This window comes from Thermobia domestica, chromosome 7, assembly GCF_964235325.1.
Source record: "Thermobia domestica chromosome 7, izTheDome1.hap1.1, whole genome shotgun sequence".
NCBI lineage: Eukaryota > Metazoa > Arthropoda > Insecta > Zygentoma > Lepismatidae > Thermobia > Thermobia domestica.
This window is the reverse complement of record NC_137460.1, coordinates 226,861,633-226,886,644: the sequence shown is the minus strand read 5'-3', so window position 1 is coordinate 226,886,644 and position 25,012 is coordinate 226,861,633. Positions and strand designations below refer to the sequence as shown.

At 34.2% G+C, this 25,012-nt stretch overlaps 1 protein-coding gene across 7 annotated transcripts in view; it reads right to left on the bottom strand.

Moving 5' to 3' along the window:
* Positions 1-25,012, bottom strand: part of Lar (tyrosine-protein phosphatase Lar) — a 1,526,023-nt gene that overhangs the window by 204,855 nt on the left and 1,296,156 nt on the right. For all 7 annotated transcript variants that reach the window (XM_081765888.1, XM_081765893.1, XM_081765890.1 and 4 more), the window contains 2 exons: positions 18,611-18,886; positions 14,102-14,389 (listed from right to left, as the gene is read on the bottom strand). In XM_081765888.1, the coding sequence (XP_081622014.1) occupies positions 14,102-14,389; positions 18,611-18,886 (564 nt within the window). The remainder of the gene's footprint in view (positions 1-14,101; positions 14,390-18,610; positions 18,887-25,012) is intronic.

The following is a 25,012-nucleotide window of genomic DNA, read 5'->3' as shown; positions in this document are numbered from 1 at the left end:
ACATTGTTTTCAACAATAGAGATTGAAGTGTATAATTTGTCATAATTGTCCGGCATAAATAGAGCGATAAACTTAAATTGTCCATTGATTCATGACAAATAATTCTTAGGCATTTCGTTATTACAACGTTTGTTGAATTGTTTAGTTTTACGTCAGTAGCTGCTATGTATGACAACTTGCCTTAAAACGTCCAACTTCCTTCCTTAGGACTTCTGTTGAAGTACAAGTTTATAAAGCAAATTTCATTTTGTAACTCCAAAATTGTTACGTAAGGATGAATGATACTTTTGTTCATCTGTTTCGATACTTTTAAAGAAGTGGCAATTACTGGTAAATACAATAAAATGATCAATACCGACTTCAGTTACTCATTTTGACCATAATGTATCTAGTAAGTTTATTAGTGAATGTACTACGGTTATGCGGAATACAGGTGCTAATGCACTTTTATTCTAGATAAGTACATTTCCTTCCCATGGATGAGTCTGAAAAGAGATACTTTACACTTAGGCCTATATCGTAGGGAATTTTATTTTCCAGAGTTGGCAACCTTAACACTAATCCATATGATTTTGTTCAGGTCAATGAGATCTGCTGATTGGTACATGTCTTGTCTTTGAATATTTCTTCCCACTATTCGCTAATAATACAGAGTGGCCCAAAAGTAGGTATACAGATCTACATATATAAAACATACAGGACTGTATACCTACTTTTGGGCCACTCTGTATTGCCAAATTATTAAAATTTTATGCTCACATACGTGATTAAAAGATTAAAGCAAGATTTTAGATGTATCGGTCTAAGTTCAAATCCTCTTTGAAGGTCCATTTTTTCGTTTCCTCTTTTCTCGTTTAAGTTACACGCCTAAGTTGATTAGGATTTAGTATTAGTTTCTTATCTTCATAATCTAGAAACTGCATAAATCAAAACAAACTGAGTCTCACTTTTTTTTTTTTTTTTTTTTTTTGACAAGCTGTAAAAAGTTACTTTTGTGTTTACTTAGCGTTCATATTAAAATAACTGGCTTTTATTATAGATTCAATTTCGAAAGGGATAAACATTTTTTTTCTATGACAAGATACAAGAAAAATTTTGAAAAATAAGAAATTAAAAAAAAAAAAAAGAGTGGCAAGAAAAATAATTTTCAGTTCAGTGCAGTATAAATAAAAAATAAAATAAACTAATAGAGTGCCTAAGCAGCCTGCTACTGACACCCTACATAGGAGCAAAAGACAAATACACACACACATATTTTACACATTATATATATATATATATATATATATAGGGTACTGCAAAATTTCATTTACAACGCTTGGGAGAAGAATCTACACATGAAAACAAACAAAAAAAGTTTATGTGACATTTTCTAAAATCCGGCGTCATTTCCGACTCACAAGCTCTCGCAAATGGCGGCAAAACGACATGTAACACTTCAATGACAAAACAAAGGTTCAACACCTAGCGGTCCGAAACAGTTTTGAGAAACTAACGCCTGAATGACACAATGGTGGCAGAAGCATGGCAGTAGGGGCGTGGCGCAAGGAATTTTGTCTTCCGCATGTTAGTCTATCCACATCAGTACCCCCACCCCTTTGAGAAACTCTTTGCGCCGCGTCCCTAATTTCCTGCTTCTGACACCATTCTGTCATTCAGGCATTACTCTCTTTAAACTGTTTGGGACCACTTGCTGCTGCACCTTTCCTTTGTCCGCAATGAGGTGTCACACGTCATTTTGCGGGCATTTGCTACAGCTTGTAACTCGGAAATGTAGCCGCATTTAACAAAATGTCACATAAACTATTGTGTTTGTTTTCATGTGTAGATTCTTTTCCCAAGCAATATAAACGGAATTTTGCACCATCCTACATATCATATCATATTATATATATATATATATATATATATATATATATATATATATTAAAAAATAGTTATTCATTGAAGCGTATTCGTAGAACTTGGAAAGCAATTGTATCAAAGCACATTACAAATATTCCTTTACCAGCAGCAAAAAGCATGATGTGTAAAATATTGTTTGTTTAAGCTTCTAAAAATTTATATAATAAACTTTCTTTCATTTATTTCTTTAAAAAAAAAAATCACTACATCTGTTTAAGTTTATAAAATGGCTCCTAAAAAAAGAAACGGACAAAGTTTCACTTTTTTTTCTTTTTTATGTGCAAGAGAAAACAGAAAAAAAAAACTGAAACAGAGCTGCACAAAATTAAGCGAAAAAAATGATCTAGAGAAAAACCTTGTGTACACTTCTGGTTAATTTTTCTTTTTTATTACTACTCACAAAACAACATGCACACAAAAGCACTCACTCTCACATAACTTTAGCATTCGAACTATAAAGAGGACTTTTACACAGTAGAAACCCGCTTGTCCACCCTCGGCTGGTCCGCAATTCCGAGTGATCCGACCGTGCTCAGGCCGAACTTCTCCCGATTCGTCAGTGACTCACGAAGCCCATTGACTCACGAAGCCCATTGACTCACGAAGCCCATTGACTCACGAAGCCCATTGACTCACGAAGCCCATTGACTCACGAAGCCCATTGACTCACGAAGCCCATTGACTCACGAAGCCCATTGACTCACGAAGTCCGTCACGGCATTGTTGTTTACTTGCCGTTACAGCTTATCCGCTGTAGTGCTCCGTCATCTCTTGTATTGTTTCTTTCGTTGTGCACGTTTTCTGTACTGTACTGTGCAGTTTTTAGTGCTTACTGTTTGTTGGTTTTACGACAGTGTTCTTCTGTGTTCTGTAAATACGTAGTATTTTCTAATAATCCGACCTTTTTTGCTTTCCGATCATACCCCCCGTCTCGAAGGTGACGGATTAGAGGGACTGTATCTTTGTATGTCGAATTTAAGTTTACAATTTAGACAAATGGGTAATATTTCATTTGAAATTAAATACTGAATTTGGTCTAACAAAGTGTTTTTTTTTTTTTTTTTTTTTTTTTTTTTTTTTTTTTTTTAAGGTTTACAAAATTCTACTGAAAATTAATAGATAATTGTAAAACTTCCCTTATTACCCATAAATCTATGAGTCTATGACTTGCAGTTTATAACGTCATAAATATCGGGTGCTGGAATGTGTATGGAAAGTTTCAAAATATACGAGTATTATAGTCGTCCCTTCGGCTACCAGAGACGATAGATTAACAAAAGTGAATGTATATGAAAAAACTAATGGAATGAAAACGAGGGAAAAACTCGATAAAACTCACAAACACGACACATTGTATATCACTATTTCATGCGGCCTGAGACCTACTACCAGGGACCTCTTACATCAGAGGTAAGCGCTCTACTGCTGCGCCACTGGATCCTTTAAAACAATCTACTTTCCCAATGTCTCATAGTAGGAATTATTATTAAATTACTTACAAAAGTTCAAAAAATGACCAGATGGATGCGAGTGAGAATAAAGAAAAACCTTAGCCAAGAAATGGTATGGCTTCCATTTGGGACAGATCATCGGCGGTGTGAAATTAAGGCTCCACATTCCCATGTTCTCGGCGTTTAGAGAACGTGATGTGGTTAGCAGCACACTTCGGCAGTCTTAAACCAACAAGTTTTCCACATACACATTTCTCATCGGCGGTATGAAATCAAGGATCCGTATTTTAATGTTCTAGGCATTTAGAGAACATGATGTGACCAGTATCACACTTTGACAGCCTTAACCTAACAGGTTTTCTACATTCCCATTTGACATCGGCAGTGTGAAATTAAGGCTCTACATCTTCATGTTCCGCGCAATTAGAGAATGTGATGAGGTCAGCACCACACTTCGGTCGCCTTAACCCAATAAGTTTTCCACATACCCATTTGACAGAAGCTGGAGAACTTTCTGAGGTGTCCAAATTAAAAGATCATAAAGTGGGAGAATATATCCCACTCCCATTCCCTCCAATCTAACTTGGGACTAAACCTCGGTATTACAAATATATATAAACTCAACTATTTTGCAACTCGTCTATTTTGGCGGCCAGAAGCAACGTCTCCAAACGACGAAAACAAGTGCAAGTTTACTTAGTATATAAATTTTCTACGTATTTTGATGCTTTTTCTCATCACTACGATTCTTTTCCTCACTTAAAGGCTTGCGAACTGGGTTAATGTGTTTCATTTATAGTAAACGGAAATGAGGATAAGTTCGTATATTTAAAATAGCAATTTAAGGGAAAACTTCTGTTAGAAAATTCGAAGTTTTTTGTTTAAAAAAGTAATGGAAAATCAAAAGATATCACAAAGTGTAAATTGGGGTGTCTATAGCAAGCTAGTTCTTTGAAACTACTATGAAACATGGTGCGTTGTGGCGTACAACCTGGAGAAGCTAACTTTTCTTCCATTATTGCAGTAACAGAATTTTAAGAATACATACTGTATGTAAGTCTGCATGGGCGGTTAGTGAATAGTCTTAAGGACACATTTCCAGATAAAATCCTTACAATATACAGGGTGGAAATTAAATTTCAGAAGTAAGGGAACGATCATTAATAGATACAGTCTAATCGGGCTACGTCACAGGAACACAAGCCTCGAAGAAGGAGCACGGGAGGGGGGGGGGAGCAACTTTCGTGGGTATTTTTTTCTGTATTCAAATTTTCGTATGATTCTAATTGTTTTTTAATTTTTTTATTTCTTCTTTCTTTCTTGAACTTTTACTAAGGGACCCCAAATTCCTTTCTCTATTTCCACCCGTGACAATAGATTCTTTCTATAGCTTTATTCTACCTCCTATTCAAAATTTAGACTTAACAGTAGTAACATTAAGTATATCAAAGTCTACTAATCATGTGAATTCAAATATTGGAAATGTGTGTTGCTAATGAATGTCCATGAAATATTGAGTATACACACACACACACACACACACACACACACACACACGCCACATGTAAGCTAAGATTGTACACAAACTTAACACATACGAACATACACGCACACAAACGCACGCACCTTCACACTTACTAACACACTACGGTTGATCGCAGCTCTACTTTTACATATGACTGTCACATTCACAAAATACAAAAAAAGACAGAAAAAATCTAATTGCTAATGTTTAGTCTGTCTCTAAAACATGAAAAAAAACTTACATTTTAAATCTCTTAGTTCCAAGATTTCGCATGTAAATCAAAATATAACTCATGTTTTCTTTCCTCAAAAACAAAATTCACTTTTTTCTTTTTTTTTTCTTTTTCAAAAAAACGTTTTATATCAATAATACAATCTATACGTAAAAAACTACCTATATATTTGAAAAATAACTAATCTACAACCATCATTCTACTATTTCTCTACCTGAAAATGTTTCGTAAAATATATTTAAAAAAAATAAATCATGTAAATAAAATTTTGAAGAGTTTTCAAACACTGGAATGATTTTTTTATTACATCAATGTACTCTTTACTATTTTAAAAAAATAAAACTTTTGATATTGTCCGTTTTACTAAATTCATCGAAAGTGCAGACAGTCAAGGAAATATGTTTCGATTAAAAAAACAAACAAAAGGTATTGCTGAGAACAGTAAACTGGCAGATTTCTAAATTTACCAGGTAAATTTGTAAAGTGCTTGTAAGTTTAAAAGGAATTTAATCAATAAATATAAATTACAATACCAACGATACTCGGCCATCTTGTGGTAATGCAAGTTTTGTGGGGATAAAAATCATATACTATGTACCTTGTTCTTAAAAAAAAAAAAAAAAAAAAAAAAAAAAAAAAAAAAAAAATCCGTATATTATACATCTTATAATGACTTCTGTTATAAATTAAAGATCCAATAACAGTAAAAAAAAGAAAGAAAAATCTCAAAATAGTTATATATTTGTCTGCACTTTCGACTTATTTTGTAGTAGTATTTATGACTTTCTCTCGGTTGTAATATTTTTTAGTAGAATATTATATTTTTGAAAAAAAAAATTATGAAACCTTAAGTTCACATAATCAATCTAAAAATCTTAGATATTCTTGTAACCCAAGTTTATTTCACGTACAGAGACAGCATGATTCAAAAAGGTATAGTTTTAATATATAAAACGTTGTCTTAAATTTGCATACAAAAGTAATTTTCAAAGTCAATTTACAATTAAGAATAGTTCTCCTATCGTATCATTTAGTACAGATGTCAGTATTTCAAAGAGAGGAGCGGTGAAACCAAGTTTTGATCAGAGGGTGCCAAAAATTAAGTATTTTTCTTTCTGACGAAATTCTGTTGTCAGTGTATGTACACATGACAAAATAGTGAAGAGAAGCTACTGCATTCTCCCTCGACTGCAACGTTACAGTTCAAAACTCTGAATTCGAATAATACAAGAAGGCTATGTGAATTATACATATATATGCACACAAAGAGTTTCATTACGAAGTTATCCTTAAAGAAAGTTATTTGAAGAAACCGAATTTTGAACGTGAATGTAATCAGAGAATCTTTATTTACCACACGTTTGATTTTAGAGCTTTCGAAATGTGGGTGTGGAGAAGAATGGAGAGAATTAGCTGGGACGAACGGAAAACGAATGAAAGGGTCTTAGAAATGATGGGAAAGAAAAGAACAATTTTAGATATTATTAAGAAGAGAAAGAGAAAATGGTTGGGACATTGGTTACGAAGGAACCGTTGAGTTGATTTGAGTTTAACGTCCTTCTCAGCAGCGAGACTATATGAGACGGGACCTACTGATTAACGTGGAACCCGAACTACATGAGCTCCAGCCGGGAATCGAACCCTGGTCTCCCATGCCAAAAGAGCGTATGCTAACCGCTTAGCCACGAAGAAGCTCTACGAAGGAACTGTATCATGAGGGACGTGCTACAGGGTATGGTGGTAGGAAAGAGAGGGAGAGTGCGAAGACGACTACAATTAATGGACGATATCAAAACAGAAAAGCCATACGCGAAAACGAAGAGGTTAGCGGAAGACCGTGGAGCATGGAAGCTTCTCAGTTGAGGCAAGTGACCTGCCAATACTGATATAATGCCTATGATGATGATGAGGAGGAGGATTTTAAAATTGTACGTATTATCAGAACTTCTGGTCACCGTTTAAAATTAAAATATTCGCACTTCGATTTCTTTATATAATGATTATATTTTGAATAACAGTAACGAACTTGGGTTACAATACTTCAATAGCTTTTCTTTCAATTTAAATAAAATCAATTTTTTCCATAATATTATAAGCATAAAATTTCTCAATATAGATTCGTATAAAATAGATTCCACCAACAACAATTACACAGTACAAAATAAAACGCTGTGTTTTCTGGTACATAATAATCACGAAATAACATTAATTCCCATTGGTATGTTATTCCTTTAAATTTTGATTAATTGTTGCTTTGAATATAACAGTAATTATAAGGTAAACAACAAAAACTAGAAATTATAACCATATGTTAGAAGTAAGGAAAGTTATTATTTATAAATGGAATCTTGGTCACTTCTGCTACTGTAAATATATTCTTACCGATGACAACACTACATAAACCACAGCAGAAAATAATTATGCTATGTAATCGATAACTACTTATTGACCATATGGATCACATTATAATACCTGAAGTTACTCACCAAGTATATTCCTCGTCAATCTTTCCTCCAGCATTTTCCAGTGAGACACTCGTATACTCATCTTCAAGGACACACAATGGCTTCTTCACAACACGACTTTCACTTTTTTTTTTTTTTTTTTTTTTTTGATCTTTCAGCAGTGGTAATTTATGAATATTGTGTGTAAGAATTTATCGATACATCTAGTTGCCTACCTTTCCCAACAGTTATAGATTGCTCTTATTATTTTACTATACAGGGCAAGTCAAAATTACGGATTCGATTTCACAAATTTATTCTGTAAAATCTAATAAAAATATGTTATTGTGAGACATGTTTACGTATGTAAAACTGAAATAAAGACGGCATTTCAGTAGGAGTTAGAATGATTGGGTGTATAAGGATTGCAGATGATATGGCGCTTGTTGCAGAATCTAAAGAAAAAAATCAGTAAGGTGTTAGAAAACTTGAGGAAGGGCTGTGAGGAATAAGGGATGAAAATAAATGTTAGAAAGACTAAAGACTAAAGGATTGGAATGAAGGGTCGCTGCAGGGCCGTGAAGTGGAAAATCAGCGCCCGGGGCGAGAGTATACGACGGCGCCCCCATACATATATTCCAAGCAATTTTTCCTATCTTTTTTTCCTTTTTTCTCCCGAATTTTTCGCCCCCCTTACTTCGGCGCCCGGGGCCGTCTCCCCGCTCGCCATTCCCTTACGGCACGGCCTTGGGTCGGTATTCAAATATAGAAGTAGGAGGATAAAAAACAGAACGGATGACTAGTTTTCGATACCTGGGTGGTATTATTAGTGATGATATGAAGTGTGAACGTGAAATAAAAGCAAGGACAGAAATAGTAAAAGAAGCCTTTAGGGGGAGGAAAATACTATTTTGTGGGACCTTGAATAAAGAATTGAGAAAAACACTCATAAATGCTTCGTGTGAAGTATCGTACTGTATGGGGCAGAAACATGGGCATTACACAAAAAATATGAAAAAGCCTGGAAATTTTCGAAATGTAAGTGTGGAAAAGAATGGAGGAAATTAGCTGAGTCAAGTGGAAAACGAATGAGAAGGTGTTAGAAATGATGGGAGAGAAAAGAACAATTTAAGATATTATTAAGAGGAACAGAAACTGATTGGGGCATTGGCTAAAAAGGAACTATATCATAAGGGACGTTCCAGAGGGTAGCAGGAAAGAGTGGGAGGAGGAAGGACACTACAATTAATGAATGATATCAAAACAGAGAAATCGCACGTGAAGACGAAGAGGTTAGCGGAAGACCGTGCAGCATGGAAGCTTCTCAGTTGACAGATGACCTGCCAGTAATGACAGAATACTTTTGATGATAATGATGATTGTGAGACATGTGCTAACAAAGGTAAACTGTCGCAGTTCTCATCTCACATATCACAAGTGTGCTTTACGTGGGCACCTCATGTAACACGGCACACATCAACCTGACACTCTTGTCTCCTGCCAAACTTTTTGTAATATGTTGCAGTCAATATCAGCAAATGGTTGCTGTTCTGCGAGTACGCAGGTCATCCAATGTTGTTAGAAGTGGTGGTACGTAAACATGATCCTTTACAAAACTCCACGTGAGACAGAAATGCTGTTCCACACTAACACTGTTTGTTTATGTGATAATTAAGCATACAGAAAGATCTCTGTTCCCCAGTCAACGGCATTTTCCTTAACTGTCAGCTGCTGACTCTTAGCGGTAGAAACTAAACTTGGAAGATTAATCTTTCGAAACATATGTCTCACAATAAGATATGTTTATTAGATTTTACGAAATAAATTTCTGAAATCGGGTCCATCATTTTGATTTGCTCTGTATAACAATATTGCTATGTAATCCTAACGTTAATCTACAAACTCAATTTACTAATAACAATAATTTCTTTATTGGAGTTTTCCTTTTTTTTTTTTTTTTTTTTTTTTTTTTTGTAAGAACCAATTTTAGAGAACATTCATAAATTACCACTGTTGAAGCACAAACAAATAATGTGATAATGTTGTGAAGAACTTAAACCATTGTGTACCCTGAATGTAAGCGGTTGAGTGTCTCACTTGAAATATTGGAAGAAAGATTGACAAGAACATTACTACCTAAGTAGCTTGAGGTACGTACCAATAAACAGAAATATGTACATGATACTGGTAACAGCAACAAAAATTACTCTGAAATAAGGTAGATTCTATTTTAGGAAAGTGAATACTAAAATTTGAAAATGAACCTCAAACTCTATGAAGACTTATTTTCAATTTAGTTAGTTAGTTATTGATTACTAGTTAGTTTTTAATTTGTAACTAAATACTCGAAACACTGCACCGAATTGACCCAATGGTAAGATGATAAATAATAACTAATTTTAGGATATATACAGGGTGTTACAAAGATGTGTCACTGGAACAGATTACTCACATTATAGTAAAAAAAAAAAAAAAAAACATACGGACCTGTGCTTAAAAGTAGACAGTTTTGGAGTTATAGGGTGCCGAAAACGTGAAACAAGTGAACTTCAAAAGTGAACTATGAACAAACGTTCATAGCTCCACTACTATGAGACCTACAGTAGTCGGATCAAGACATGACTAAAGAACTGGTATTGTGAACTATCCAAATATTCATGTTTAAGAATGCTCCAGTACTTGCACACCAATTTTTAGAGAGGTAGATGGAGAGTGATCAAGTACTCCCAAACAGTCTCTCTAAAAAATGACTGTGCAAGTGCCGGAGGTTCTGAAAGATGGATATTTGAATAGTTTACATAGTAGTTCCTCAATGATGTCTTGACCCGACTACGATTGTTCCTATAGTAGCGGAACTATGTACCTTTAAAGTTTATTTTTTCACGTTTTTAGCATCCTATAATTACGAAACTATGCATTTCCGACCACAGGTTCATATGATTTTTTTTTTCTTATTTGGATGTGAGGAATATATTCCCAAAATATTGTGACAATTTTTTGTAACCCAAAATATTGTGACAAATTTTTGTAACCCAAAATAATGTGACAAATTTTTGTAACCCAAAATATTGAGACAAATTTTTGTAACCCAAAATATTGTGACAAATTTTTGTAACCCAAAATATTGTGACAAATTTTTGTAACCCAAAATATTGTGACAAATTTTTGTAACCCAAAATATTGTGACAAATTTTTGTAACCCAAAATATTGTGACAAATTTTTGTAACCCAAAATATTGTGACAAATTTTTGTAACCCAAAATATTGTGACAAATTTTTGTAACCCAAAATATTGTGACAAATTTTTGTAACCCAAAATAATGTGACAAATTTTTGAAGCACCCTGTATAATTAAAATTAAATTTAATCTTATATATCATGGATTCAATTTTACACAATACATATCATTTTAGCAAAAATTAACTCTATTCGTATAATGCTCATGCGTGGAAATGTCTGAAACATTTTCCTTCAGAATTGGATACTATATTAATAATCTTGGAGTATTGATACAAACGGTTGAATGCTAAATATTGGCTTATTACTCCGGCTTTTCGTCTGAAAACTATTCTGAATCGAATAAACTAAAAGTATAGTATACCAGCAGTGTGTTCTAAGGGTTTTCGGGTACCAATGAATATTCTAAATAGAATTGGTATACAAATAAATAAATTAAAAAAAAAAAAAAAACTTTAAATTTCTCTCAAGATGGATGCTTTGGATACTATAGCTGAGACTTAACGACAATTTGTGCAAATTTATAAGCTAAATAGGACTTCACTTATTTTTGTTCATTAACGGTAGCTTATCATTATCACATTGCCCATTATTATTATTATTATTATTATTATTATTATTATTATTATTATTATTATTATTGTAAACCGTTACAGCGTGTAGAACTGCGACCGCGTTTTATTTCTGGGAAATGCATTGAATCTTCCGGTGTGGATTCAGCTTTGTGAAGAAACTACAAAAATACTTGGATGAAGAGGTTGCGAACCCCAGTGTAGAAAGTCCCGCTTTTTTTCAAATTGATGCACTGAAAACTCATTTTTCAGTTGAATGTGCCATCTGATTGGTCATAGCCTTTTATAGGCTGAATCACAAGAAGTATGAGTAAATACAGTAACAAGAATTTTAGGAATGATCCCCCCTTCCAAAAAAAAAATGGATCAAAAGATTGTGATCTTGGCCAATAACTAGTTTTTAGATCAAAGGCCACAAAATTTTTGAACGGCTTCGAGGGTTTTTTTTAAAATTTTTTTTTTAATAAGCATATCATACTGAGTTAACTGATAGTTTGAGTTGGCTACACTATATGTAGTTCTCCAGATATAAGTCCTACAAGAAAATTTTTGATTGAAACATATTGGATCTTTTGATCAAAAATCATTTTAAAGGTAGACAATTAGTGCGTATTACCCATACTATTTTGTATTCAATGGTAATTCACATTTGTTATTTTCCTCACTAGAATGTTTATAGAACCGTAATGCTGTCTTTCATAGTAGTATAGGGGAATTTAATACAAATCTAATCTAATTATAAAGTATCCAATGGGAAACAGACCTCCCCCCCCAAAAAAAAAAATCTTGTAGGTAAAAGAAAAGTCCGTTTAATTTCTGATCCTCTTACTATAATACTATGTATTCTTTTACATTCCAGATACTTCTTACAGACTGAGCTGCACTAATTTCACAACCAACACGACATTGTAGCCACTTGGTTTTGTACTTTCAGCCATGAATTTCCGTATCGTAGGATGTAAAACTAACTTTTATGTCGAACTTAATTCCAATACTGTTCACTGGGGTACGAAATTGTTTACCTTATCATCTTCATGGTATTGTACATTTTTGACAGCATACGAAAAACTGAAGTAATCTTTTTAATTCTTTCTTTGAATTTCCAAGAGCTGTGACTGCATAAATATTAATGTTAGCGAGGTCAAATGGGAGTTAAGTTTAGAGTTGCCCCTCCGTCATTTATAAAAATTAGGAAAATTTACAGGAGAAATAAGGTAAGAAATAATGATTTGGAGTTCTTATGTGATGTTTAGATGTGAAAGTTTGGCAGTAAAGTTAGGTTTAATACGAGTAAAGATATGTAGGAGTGGGTCCTATTTGCAAGATGCGAAAGGTTTCGATGATTCAGTAGCATGGTAGTCGTATAGGATGGCGAATCGGTGCGTTGAATGTGATATTTCCCCATTGAGTTTTACAGAATGATACAAGAATGATGAAGAGAATCTATTAAATTTTTATGAGAACCACGGGTTACTGAATTAAAGTGATAATTGAAGCTTCTATGAGAACCGGTTCCAGTCACTGTTCTCGTCTAACTGAAGTCTTACTGGGTAACCTTACCTAGCCAAAACTAACCAAACCTAAACTAAACTAACCTAAGAACTCTAACCTAACCATATTTAATGTTTTGACTTCTCTTTTATAGGTTTGGAACTGGAGGGGCAGCTCTAAACTTAAGTCTCAAATGGTGCCATCTCCCATTCACTACGAAACTGTACTTCCTTTTTATGGGTCTTAATATCTTTTCTTATTTGATTAAAGTAACTTGAATGCTACTTTTTAAATAATTACATTTAACTACACAGTTGCAGTACTTAACATGTCTACGTTCTTTTAAAATACGGGCTAATTCAAATGCTTGATACCTAGGTATATAACATTTATGAGCCCAAGGAAAGGAAAGCTATCATAATTCAAGTGAACACATCAGAATATACGTATTATTACATTTTACAAAGTATAAACGTGTACCCTACTGGTACAAGAAAATTAACTTTAAAATGTACATATATTCTTCATATCGGATGGTAACAGCGAACCTAAAATGTCTTTTTTGTCTATAAGTATATAACGAAAACCCCAATAATGGGCAAGGTGATTTTAAAAAGCGTTTTGTTCATAATATATTCGCGTGTAAGGAATATAATTGTGTTCTCTCTCAATTAAACACCGGGAATAACTAAAGTTAGCCTACTTTAAAATTTCCAAGTATTCATGACCAGGAAAACATTTTACCAGAAATTACACGATTAAATTCTTAAGCTATCCTATGTCTCTTATATTTTTAAAATCATCAGCTTCTTCGAGGGGATAAAATATTGAAAATATACACAGCTAAAGAAACGAACACACAAAGTTAATAAAATTAGCATACATTGTTACAGACTAAGTAGTCCCGTCCTTTTACATCGACGTAATTTTCTTAAAACACGTACAGGTTTGAAATGTATACGAAACAGCACTTTGAAAAAAATTGAAGAGTGAGTTGTTAAGAATCAAATGTAAAATTTAGGTTAGTAAGCAGTATTTATATTCATTGCGGAAAAATAACAATACGATATATCTACAATTCTTTGTTCATTGCATACATATAGAATTAATAAGAGGTTTCATAAAATGATTCCAAATCCCTAATACTTTTAGCCTACTCCTACCACCACTGCATTATCCTACAGCATAGTGTATTAATGATATTTATTAATTTTATAAGAAACTCGCATTAAAGACACCAATACCTGTTTCGCCTGTCGTAGCTATGGCTGGGGTGCTAGGAGGTCCTCTACCAATATTGTTGACTGCTATCACAAAGAATTCATACTCCGTGTATGGACTAAGTGCTCGGACTGTGTAATACTGAGTGATTATCCCACTTATCTCCGAGTACGCTTGGTTGGCATACTTCGGCTTGTACTGGATCACGTAGTACAGCAAATCATCGCCGCCATTGTTGTAGGTCCACGTAATGCGTACTGTCGTTGCTGTAATATCTGATATCATCACATTCGTAGGGGCACCTGGGAGTGCTACGCAAACAGAAAAGAAAATGGTTAAATATATATGTATTTTTCTTAGTTTGATACAAATAATTTTGAAGCCAAAACAATACTTACGCATTAAAAAACAGAATAGAAAGCTATACATTAGATAAAGGGAAATTATAGGTAATTACACGATTAATTATCAAATACACTATGTTTCAATACTTAGTGAATCACGAAATTGTGTTCTATGTATGAAGTGGCGCAAAATTTACCTACCAAGTTTGAACAAACGTATCTCTGCAATGGCGTGGAGAAACGCTACGAATTTCATATGACACATTCTGTGTAGTTGGTGGTTCGTAACGCATATATTTTTTTCATGACTGCATATTTCAGGGTTAGGATTAGGAAGTAAATTTCTGGGTTTTCCACATCTATGACATCTATGTTAGCCCATTACATATGAGAGATGACGTCCCTCGGTGAACATACTGTCCAGGCAATTGGGGAGGAAGAACAGAGTGGAAAAGGAAGGAAGCGGCATGGGGCCATTATGTGAGGTATCATACCGGCATTTGCCTGGTATGAATGAGAAAAATCTAGGAAAACCTCATTCAGAATGGCTCGTCTGAAAAAGTTTACATTTTTTTTTCGACCGAGTGTCCACAAAAGGAATCGAATCCGAGACCGCTCGCACCAAAGGCGAGAGCGTTAGCGACTACGCTACAAGTGCCACATTTTGCAGACTATTAATATGGAAATCTACGCCACTGAAGAGCACATATCTAACATTGAGGAATACAATACAGCAGTAGAAAGCTCAACAGAGTCAGAAGAGCCTTTCAGGTGAAGTTTCGTATTAAATATGGACAAGAGAGATACACAATAGTGAAATTCATAAGAAAAAAGAAATCCGAACCACAGAGTCAGTCTTGGATAGCCATGCGCATTCTTGCAAGGCTTCCATACTACTCACGTGACTGGCTACATTTAAAAGAAAACCTGGGATCATCTCCATCGCATGGACGCCACTTTGCGCCTTTTCGCATGAATATTCGGCTACAACGTCAATGTACTGAACATTTCCAAGCAGGAGCGGATTCGACTGGCCTCCATACTGACCGGGTGTGAATCCTCTCAGATTTCTTTTTATAGAACCATATCGAAGAAGAACCCCAAATCATTGGACGAGCTGGAGACCAACTATCGAACATTTAATTTTTGTCATTGTACCAGATGTTCTTCCTGTAGTACTGTCCAATCTTTAGCTAGGATTGCGTAAAATTGTTGCCGTTGAAGGCAAACATAGGAACATGTACTATAAAGAGCACGTTCTGTAGCTGTAATTACACGTGACATTGTCACTCCATATCTTTTCGTTTCTTACAATTAACAGTGAAAGTTGGTAGGTAAGTTTTGCGACACCTTGCCCCTGAAATGTTAAAAACAAAAAAGTATGATCATGTGCGAATACACTGATCACAAACGTTTCTTTGACAACGTTTCAACTTATAGATAAATAAATGGATAGAAAAATATGTTATCCCTAATTAAAGCAGTAAATATTATTCACGAGACTGTAAACATAATGTGGATAATCGAGAAGTTTCTTTTTTATAACGTTTGTCAACAATAATTCGGAGAGCAACGACAGCTATATCAATTTAAAGAAAATACGCAATAAATTAAAATATTAAAAAAAAAAAAAAAACTATTCTTCAATCTGGAATTTGATGTGTCCTCTATTCTTGTCAAGGTATTTAACACCTTAAGGGAATGATAATTAACTATAATTATGCAACAATAATCCCTAAAATTCTGTTGGCAATCATTGTGCAATGCAATAACTGTGACACTAAACTACTACAAATGTTAAAAATAAATAAATAAATAAATAAATAAAGTTACAATTTTTCATGCCCAACTTATTTCCGCTTTCATACCAATAAAAAGAACAAACGTTCAGTACAACAAGCTTGTCATTATGATTAAGTTTCATCTTAAATGTACTGGTTATGTTTGAGGAATACATGATTGTATTTTCTTTCCCCTAGAAGTCTCCAAGCATAACATATTACACACATACACAAGTTTGAAAAATACTGCACCTTACCTCGCGACTCCACAGCTGACTAAAACCTGCAGGAATTACAAAATGTTTTTTTTGAAAATTCAACTCATTCTAATACAAGTAACGCATCACTGAGGGTTAAATAATACTATACGCTTCCAGAAGCTGATCACTCATTTCAGGATCATATTATATAGATAATATACTTCTCTACTTAACTATCCTAGTATTCTAATATATCTTTCTATGTACATACATGAAAGTGAACAGTATAGATTCAATTGCTTAGAATTTTAAATGCGAAAAATGTGCCACTAAACAATTTAAATATTGTTTATCTACTCTCCCTTTTATCTTGCCGCTTTTAGTTCTAATACGCATAATTGGAACATTCCTAATACGCATAATTGGAACATTCAGGAGTAAAGATTTATGTTGAAAGAAAGCGCTGAAGACAAATGGAAAAGATGCTTTCATAATTTAGTTTTAGATTAGGACCAATTATTTGAACTTTTCTATACAACAGATTAAAAAAAAATGCACTATAGTTCTTTAGCCCTATATCAACGATCAGAACGGGTTCTCTAGTTAGAAGCTATAGTTCATCTAACTAAAGCTTGGGAGGTCATATCCAATCATTGTATTTATTTCCAAGGTTAATTTAGTTTTTTATTTGGATTAGATATACAGATACTCACTGTCCGCAGATTACACAACGAAGTAATGAGAAAAGTATGCCACGAATTACTAGCAACGATGGAAAAGAATGAAATGGACCAAAAAGATGACACTAATGATGTATACTATCATGAACATAGTAATAGCAATGTAGGACATACTACAAGAAGAAATAATGATCGGTAGATTAAGTATGCAGATGATACGGTTATAATAGCTAGAACTGAAATAGGACTACAGGAAATGATTGACTCTGGGAAACTATATGGAATGGAAATCAACATCGAAAAGTCGAAAGTCACGAGAATATTCCGAGGAAACGCGCCCTTACAGGCCAGAGTAGAACAAAGATAACTTGAAGAGGTCGATGATTCTAAGTATCTAGGGAGTATTTTGACGAGAGACGCTTAGTGCACCACAAGAGATCAGCCAAAGAAGCATTCAACAAAAAACGATCATTCTTAACTAGCAGGCTCAATATTAGACTTACAAAGAAACTGGTCAAGTGCTATATATGGAGCGTTGGACTGAATGGTTTAGAGACTTGGACATTAAGGAAGTTAGAGAAGAAATACTTAGAGAGCGTTGAAACGTCGTGTTGGAGGAAAATTGAGAAGATAAAATGGACAAAGAGAGCAACGAACGAATATTTTTTTAAACGGATAAGAGAGAAGAGGACACTTTTAGCCAGAATCCTTCGTAGGAAGGACAACTGGATTGGACACATCTTGCAAAGAAATTGTCTTCTTCATACTGTCATAGAAGAAAAGATGGAAAGAAAGCAATGAATAGGATGAAGAAGAACACAATTGATCGACGATTGAAAAATAGAAGAAAATACTGGAAGTTAAAAGAGGAAGCTGAAGATCGAGAAAGGTGAAAGAAACATCTCCAGGCTCAAATCTGAAATTATATTATATAAATAGCTTCATTAGTCCCAGGGCCTACTGGAAGGCAGAATACTTAAAATAATAGATCAAGAGAATCATTGACTGGATAACAAAACAAAAGAAATAATCCAGGAAATATCCTAATGCATGATGATAGGAAATCAAGAAACACTGTGGAGTAACATGGAAAGTAATTGCCCACGGATAGGTAGTAGTGAAGAAGATTCAGAGACACACTCATCCACAAGTGAATTGATAATGACTGATTATAATATATATATTGAAAGACTTCTTGTAAGGCCAGACTATGATGACGAATTACCAAATATTTTCTTAAAAAAAAAAAAAAAAAAAGAAGTTATTTCTATTTAAGATTAAGATTTATATAGGGGACTCATATGTTTTCATTGAGGAAAAATTACTTTCTATATTATATTCAGTCTTGCGATTAAAAAAAAAAAAAAAAAGTGCAACAGTTAAAGCTCAGCTACGAATGAGTTTTTCCCTCATGTTCTGATCAATAAAACATTTAAAACAAAGCAGTAGCTAAATAAATCTTTAAATACGATTAGCCAGTGTTAGAAATTGTAACGACAACTTACGTCCTCCATATTTACAACTTACATTGCACTTTGACAAGGGTAGTTTCTTCAATTACACCTAAAACACTAGCTGCCACACAGGTGTAGTTCGCAGACTCTTGGATGTTCTCCAGCGTCAATACATTTTTACCAATGGGCACACTATTCTCTGGTGTGAGGTCAGTTGCTTCCCCTTTTCTCCACTTGACGTAAGGCATCGGAGAACCAACAGCGACGCACGTGATGTTAAGGTCTGATCCCAGCATCACCTCGTACTGTTTCTTCGGTGGGATGGAAAAATTCGGTGGGACTCTACGCACTGAAAATTAGAGAGAGAAATTATATAGTTAACAAATCTGACTAACAATATGCAGTACAATTATACCATTAATACACCACCATACAGTACCTTAATTTATTGATAATAGTAAGTAGTAAGCTTAATGTTCACAACATTGAAAACTGTTTACAGGGGATAATCATAGATGGATCGTCCCTTGTAAACAGTTTTCAATGTTGCCAGTCGGATTTTAAAGTTTTAAAGCAATAATAATATCGTCATATTTTGTCACCTTTGGGGGAAGTTGGGACTAACATGGGTGATTATCCAAGTCGCTTATCGAGACTGTTGTGGATTAGACACGAATGTTTCGCACACGTCAAAAAATAACAAGAGATCTTTCCCGTTCCGGCCAGGTGCATGTTGTTGCCACAGATCACAACCATACTGCGGTGATTGTAAGTGAGTCTACATTAACACATGCATCTCCATAGACGTCGTTCGCCCGATGACTGCTTGCAGATCCGACATGGATGAACTTGAAATGGTGAACGCCATGGTTCAGGTCTTATTTCTGCAAACCATCTCCACAGACGTCGTTCATCCGATGACTGGTCGCTAATCCGATATGGGCGAATTTGAAATGGTAAATGCCACGGTACAGGCCTTACTCTCCAAAGCATCTCTGCTCCACAAACGAGGTTTTTCCTACGACTACTTGCTGATCCGACATGGACAAACTTGGAATGGTGAACGCTATTGTTCAGACCTTATTCCTCCAAAGACAGGAAACGTTTCACAATGATTACTACACTAATGCCACACGTGTGCATACTACAAGAACAATACAATGCTATGCCTTCAGCTGTTCCTACCAAGAGTGCCGAACGGATTTAATTTGATCACTCCTTATATTTCAGAAAAATGTCATTTTAAGTGTAACTTTATACAAGCAGTACCTCCCTTTGATGCAATCAAATCACAGCTAAAATGAATTGCACGAGATATGGAAAGCAATGTACACAAACGATTAGAAGAAATCATAACGCAAAGAAAGAACAAAATTATAATTTTGTTGTGAGAATTCATGAGCTGGTGGTAGTGGTGATGATGATGATGATGATACGAAAATGGAAAAATAACACAGAGAGTTATTTGATACTCCTTCACAACATTTTGAGTGAAATATGAAGTTACGTGATCTCATTTTTTTTTTTTTTTTTTTTTTTGTAGTGTTTCCCAACGACATTCAACAAGATTATTTGCTCGTGGGCTTTTAGTACAATTCTAGACAAACACTCCACCGTGTTATTTCTCCGCGAAGGAAACCCGTCCCACGCGTTATTGACACTAACCAAACCTCGTCTCCGTACTACTTTCTTCGTGTTTACTCACCGCTCACAGGATTGCAAACTGTTCGCTACAAAATATTGCTAGCATAAACACTTTTAGTGATTTTTTCCCTCTTTCTCTCTTCTCACGAGCATAAAAAAAAAAAATCTGTAGATGTTTTATATGTTTACAAAATTCAATTGTTAATTTTAAACAAATCACAGCAGCAAAACTAGAAACTATTAAGTTTTTCTTTCATTAGAGATAGAGATAGATAGATAGATAGATAGAGATAGATAGATAGATAGATAGATATCTTGAACAGGTTTCTTGGTCCCCATTTTGGGACGTATCGACCTCTTGCAATTTTCTCCAGAAAGCACAAGCGGTCACTTTGTCCCCGTAAGGTCTCTTCGTCCCCAATAAAAAGGTCTCTTCCTCCCCAAATGAATATCCAAACAGGTCGTTTTGAAGCTTCGAGGTCTCTTCATCCCAATCAGGCTTACCAACTAACTTTTGTATGGAAATTGTTGACTTAAGATTTTTAACCACAGAATTCACTGTTCAATACTTTATAGATGTATATACTGTTCTACACATCAGCAATAACATATTGATTAATATTTTCAAATTATATCCTATTTTCGAGATAAGGATTTTATTTTGGGTATATCAATAACAAAGAAAGGAGAAAGAGAAAAGAAAATATATGAGAATATTCATTTCAACTGTTAATATTTCAAATTTGAAACATGTGCAATGATCTCGCACTATTAAGGCAGTTATTTAAACTAATTCTATCTTTAAAGTAAAAATTTAAAAAATAAAATCTTTCAGTTTAACGTCCCACGTTTATGATCGTAGAATAAGGCAGTCGATGATTTAGACAAGTTAATGATAATGGAGGAATTAATTGAATGAGAATGTTAGATGAAACGAGAGTACCCCGAGAAAATCCATGAAAATAATGTCCACCACAAACTTACGTGGCCGGGGATCGAGTCAGGGACTAGATGCTTCAGAGGTAAGCACCTTACTACTGAGACACCGTCTCCCTATCTTTAAAATTTTCGTTGCATGAGTATTACATGAACAATACTCTAATGGTTTTCAATAATATGCTAGTAACACAAGTAATTGAGTGACTAACATGGTAACAAAAATGTTTACGTACATATCATTGAAATATAAAATTCGACTATACGTAGGAGTTCTAATACCACTACCTCTGGTGTAGTCGGAAATATTATATGAGGGATAGCCTATGCTATAAATCTAATAACACTAATAATCTATTTTATAAGATATAGTTAGATTCTTTTTGACACATTATCCCTCTCCTCATTCATGTTTAGACCCCAAGTACAATATCATGGTATTCCGAATTCCTATCATTCGATTCTAGTTTATATTCTTTGTGTAACAACAATAAAATATCTTCCTGAGCTCCTCCGTGGCTAAGCGGTTAGCGTACGCGCCTTTGGCGTGAGAGGCCCGGGTTCGATTCCCATGTGTTTCGGATTTCACATTACAGGTTCACGTCTCATATAGCCTCGCTGCTGAACGGGACGTTAAACTCAAAATAAAGTCATCTCAAAATATTTTCCCCGCCACCACACACACACTAAACAGGTCTTCAAAGGAGTTTGAGACAAAAGAACCTCCCTCTGGGCAATCCGCGAAATGTATGTATTAAATCCAAGATCTCACCCGTGTCTTCCGAATATATAAATCAATTATAGTGCAGTGCATCAAGAATCATTTATATATTTTTTCAAGCTGAACATGGAAACGACATACGACATACAAAGGACATACGACTATCTTCAATATTAAGTACCAAATCTTTTAGTCCCCTTGCCTTCCGTAAATAGGCATATACTCAAGCCCAGTGTGTTGCAAACTGTAGTCCGCGAATCAAAAGTGATATTCGAGATCTACCCTTCTGGTGCTCTTAGAAATAACATTGGTCTAAAAAAGAGAGAGAAGATAAAATTGAAACAAATCAGATATGAAAATCAGACACTACAGCTAAGAATCTCAAACATAACTTGAAAATTACATACGCAACCATAATTTACTTTCTCCTTCAGGACTGACATTTTATAAACTTTGTGACTCTAGTGTATAAGATATTCTTCTTCGTTTTCAATTACAAAAGTGACAAACCCGCACACAGGACACCATTGTTGTCTGAATGATTGAATATAATAGAAAATTTAAAATATTTATGGCTAGCAAAGTAGCTTTAATAACACGTTAATAACATCTTTAATTAAGAATTTCTTGATAATTACTCGAATTTAAGACGTGCTCGAATCCAAGACGCACCCCAATTTCGCTGGGTTAAATTAAGAAAATAGTATTATGTTCCATTTTTACTATTAATAAAGAGTTCTTTGATATTGGTCATTTTCGGTTATTTTTATATAACCCTCTCCCCTTCCCATGTTGGGGGGAATGGCATGATAAAAATTATCCCAGTCCCGAATGTCATGTATGTTGAAAATTTGACCGAGATCGGTCGGGTGGTCGGTTCAAAAGTTACTAAGTCTTATTTATTTTTCTATATCTCTCCCCTCCTCTCCTCCTACCCTAAGTTCTATCGTAAAAGGGATATGATGAAAACCACCTCAGGTCCGAACCTCATCTATGTTGATAATTTGATTAAGATCGGTTCGGTGGTTTAAGCGTGATGAAGTCACAAAACCACTTACTTTATATTTCTTCTATTCTATTTTATTTTTTTCTTACGTATATGTCTCCCTTAACCTCCTCTACATTGTGTCGTCAAAGTAAAATGATGAAAACATTCCAGGTACGGACCTTATCTATGTTAAAAGTTTGATCGAGATCGGCAGGGTGATTCAAGAGTTATTAAGTTTAATTCATTTTCATATATTTGCCCCCCTCCCCTCCCCTAAGTTCTACCATCAAAATGAAATAATAAAAATACGTCCCAGGTTCGAACTTCATCCATACTGAAAATTTGATTGAGATCGATCGGCTGGTTCAAGAGTTATTAACTCACAAACCTGAGCACTTTTTTTTTAATGTTTATTGATTTTTGTATATCTCTCCCTCCTCCCCATTGGCAACTTTGTTCCATCAAAGTGAAATGGTAAAATCCATCCCAGGCACGAACGTTATCTATGCTGAAAATTTGATCGAGATTGGTCGTTCGATTCAAGTATTATTAAGTTTTATTTATTTTTGTATAATTCCTCCTCCTCCCCCTCGCCTAAGCTCTAACGTCAAAGTGAATAGTTAAAAACACTCCTAAGCCAGAACTGCATCTACGTCAAAATTTGATCGAGATCATTCGGGTGGTTTAAGAAATTAAGAGTCACAATCATAGCCACTTTCAATTTGGAACTAAAGTTTTTTGTTCACAGACACCGCTATTAATATATAGATGAAATGAAATATTTAATTTTTACGTCCTACGATTATACCGGCTAGACTAAAGGAAATTCTTATGATGAGAAATAAATGAAATGGTGGCATAAAGAATGTGGTAGGAAAGGGGAGAACCCCGAGAAAACCTATGCACACGGTTGAATTATTAAATGAAAGGAATATGTATTTATTTATACAAAAACAAAATAAGGGAACCTTAATTGATATTCGAAAATTATTATTATTATTATTATTATTATTATTATTATTATTATTGTAAAAATGAACGTACTGTATATTGTTATTAATGTATGCAGATATGGTAAAATGCCGATGATAAATTAGTTTTTCAAAGTGTAAAGAGTATTGTGGTCCACAAAACATTCTAAATAGTAAAAATAGTCCTGATTTTAAAAATGTTTGGGAAATGCCGTTCTAGTCTATTTTGAGGTGATGTGATGTAAGTATAAATTAATCTTTCCCGACACACAAGGAGATAGTTCCAGTTCCAACGTATAAAATTTAATAATAATAATAATAATAATAATAATAATAATAATAATAATAATAATAATAATAATAATAATAATAATAATAATAATAATAATAATAATAATAATAATAATAATAATAAAAGAATAACAAGTGAGTTTCGTTTCAGTGTGAAACACTAGGATAGACTTCCAAACTGAGAATTCAGTACTCAACCTTGAAGTATGCATCTCTAACCACTGGTTGCAACAGAGGAATAAGATCAAAGATTGATTCTGTTCCTCGGACACTGAATAAATTACAAAGAGTCATTACTCGATATTTCTCATTGTTTTTGTTTTACGAAGATTAATATTGAAACTGTAATTGCTAATTGATATCAGTTCTGAAAAAGAGGAATAAAATCAGAGGTGAAACATATTGTTCAGGATTGTATCCCATATATATGAAAAAAAAGGTTATCGTTATCTATTTCCATTTTATCAATTATGTGATCAGTGTTGTAACCAAAAAATCGTAGATTTTTACCATTTCCAGGTTGAACAAGTAGATGAAAGTCGAAATAAAACAGCATTTTTAATCAACGAAACCAAGTTTTGAAACCAGAAGTACTAGTAAATTTCAACCACTTACGGTTTTGGTAAAATTGCTGAGTATGGTGATGGTATATTCTATTGGGACGCTGAATCGATTGACAGAAACCACTTGTCGCTATCTATTACCATTTTTGTTCTATGGCTATGAACGTAGCTTTCTATGGCGGAAATGGTTGACTTCTACCCCTTCCGATTTGAATAGAGGGTTAAAGAAAGAAATGGAGTCTATTCGTCGAACAATGAGTAGACCGAAAAACAAATTCTTGAGTCATCATTTTTGTGTTATGAAAATCAATGCTGAAACCTGAAACACTAGTAAATTTCAACCATTTCTGGTATTAGTAGA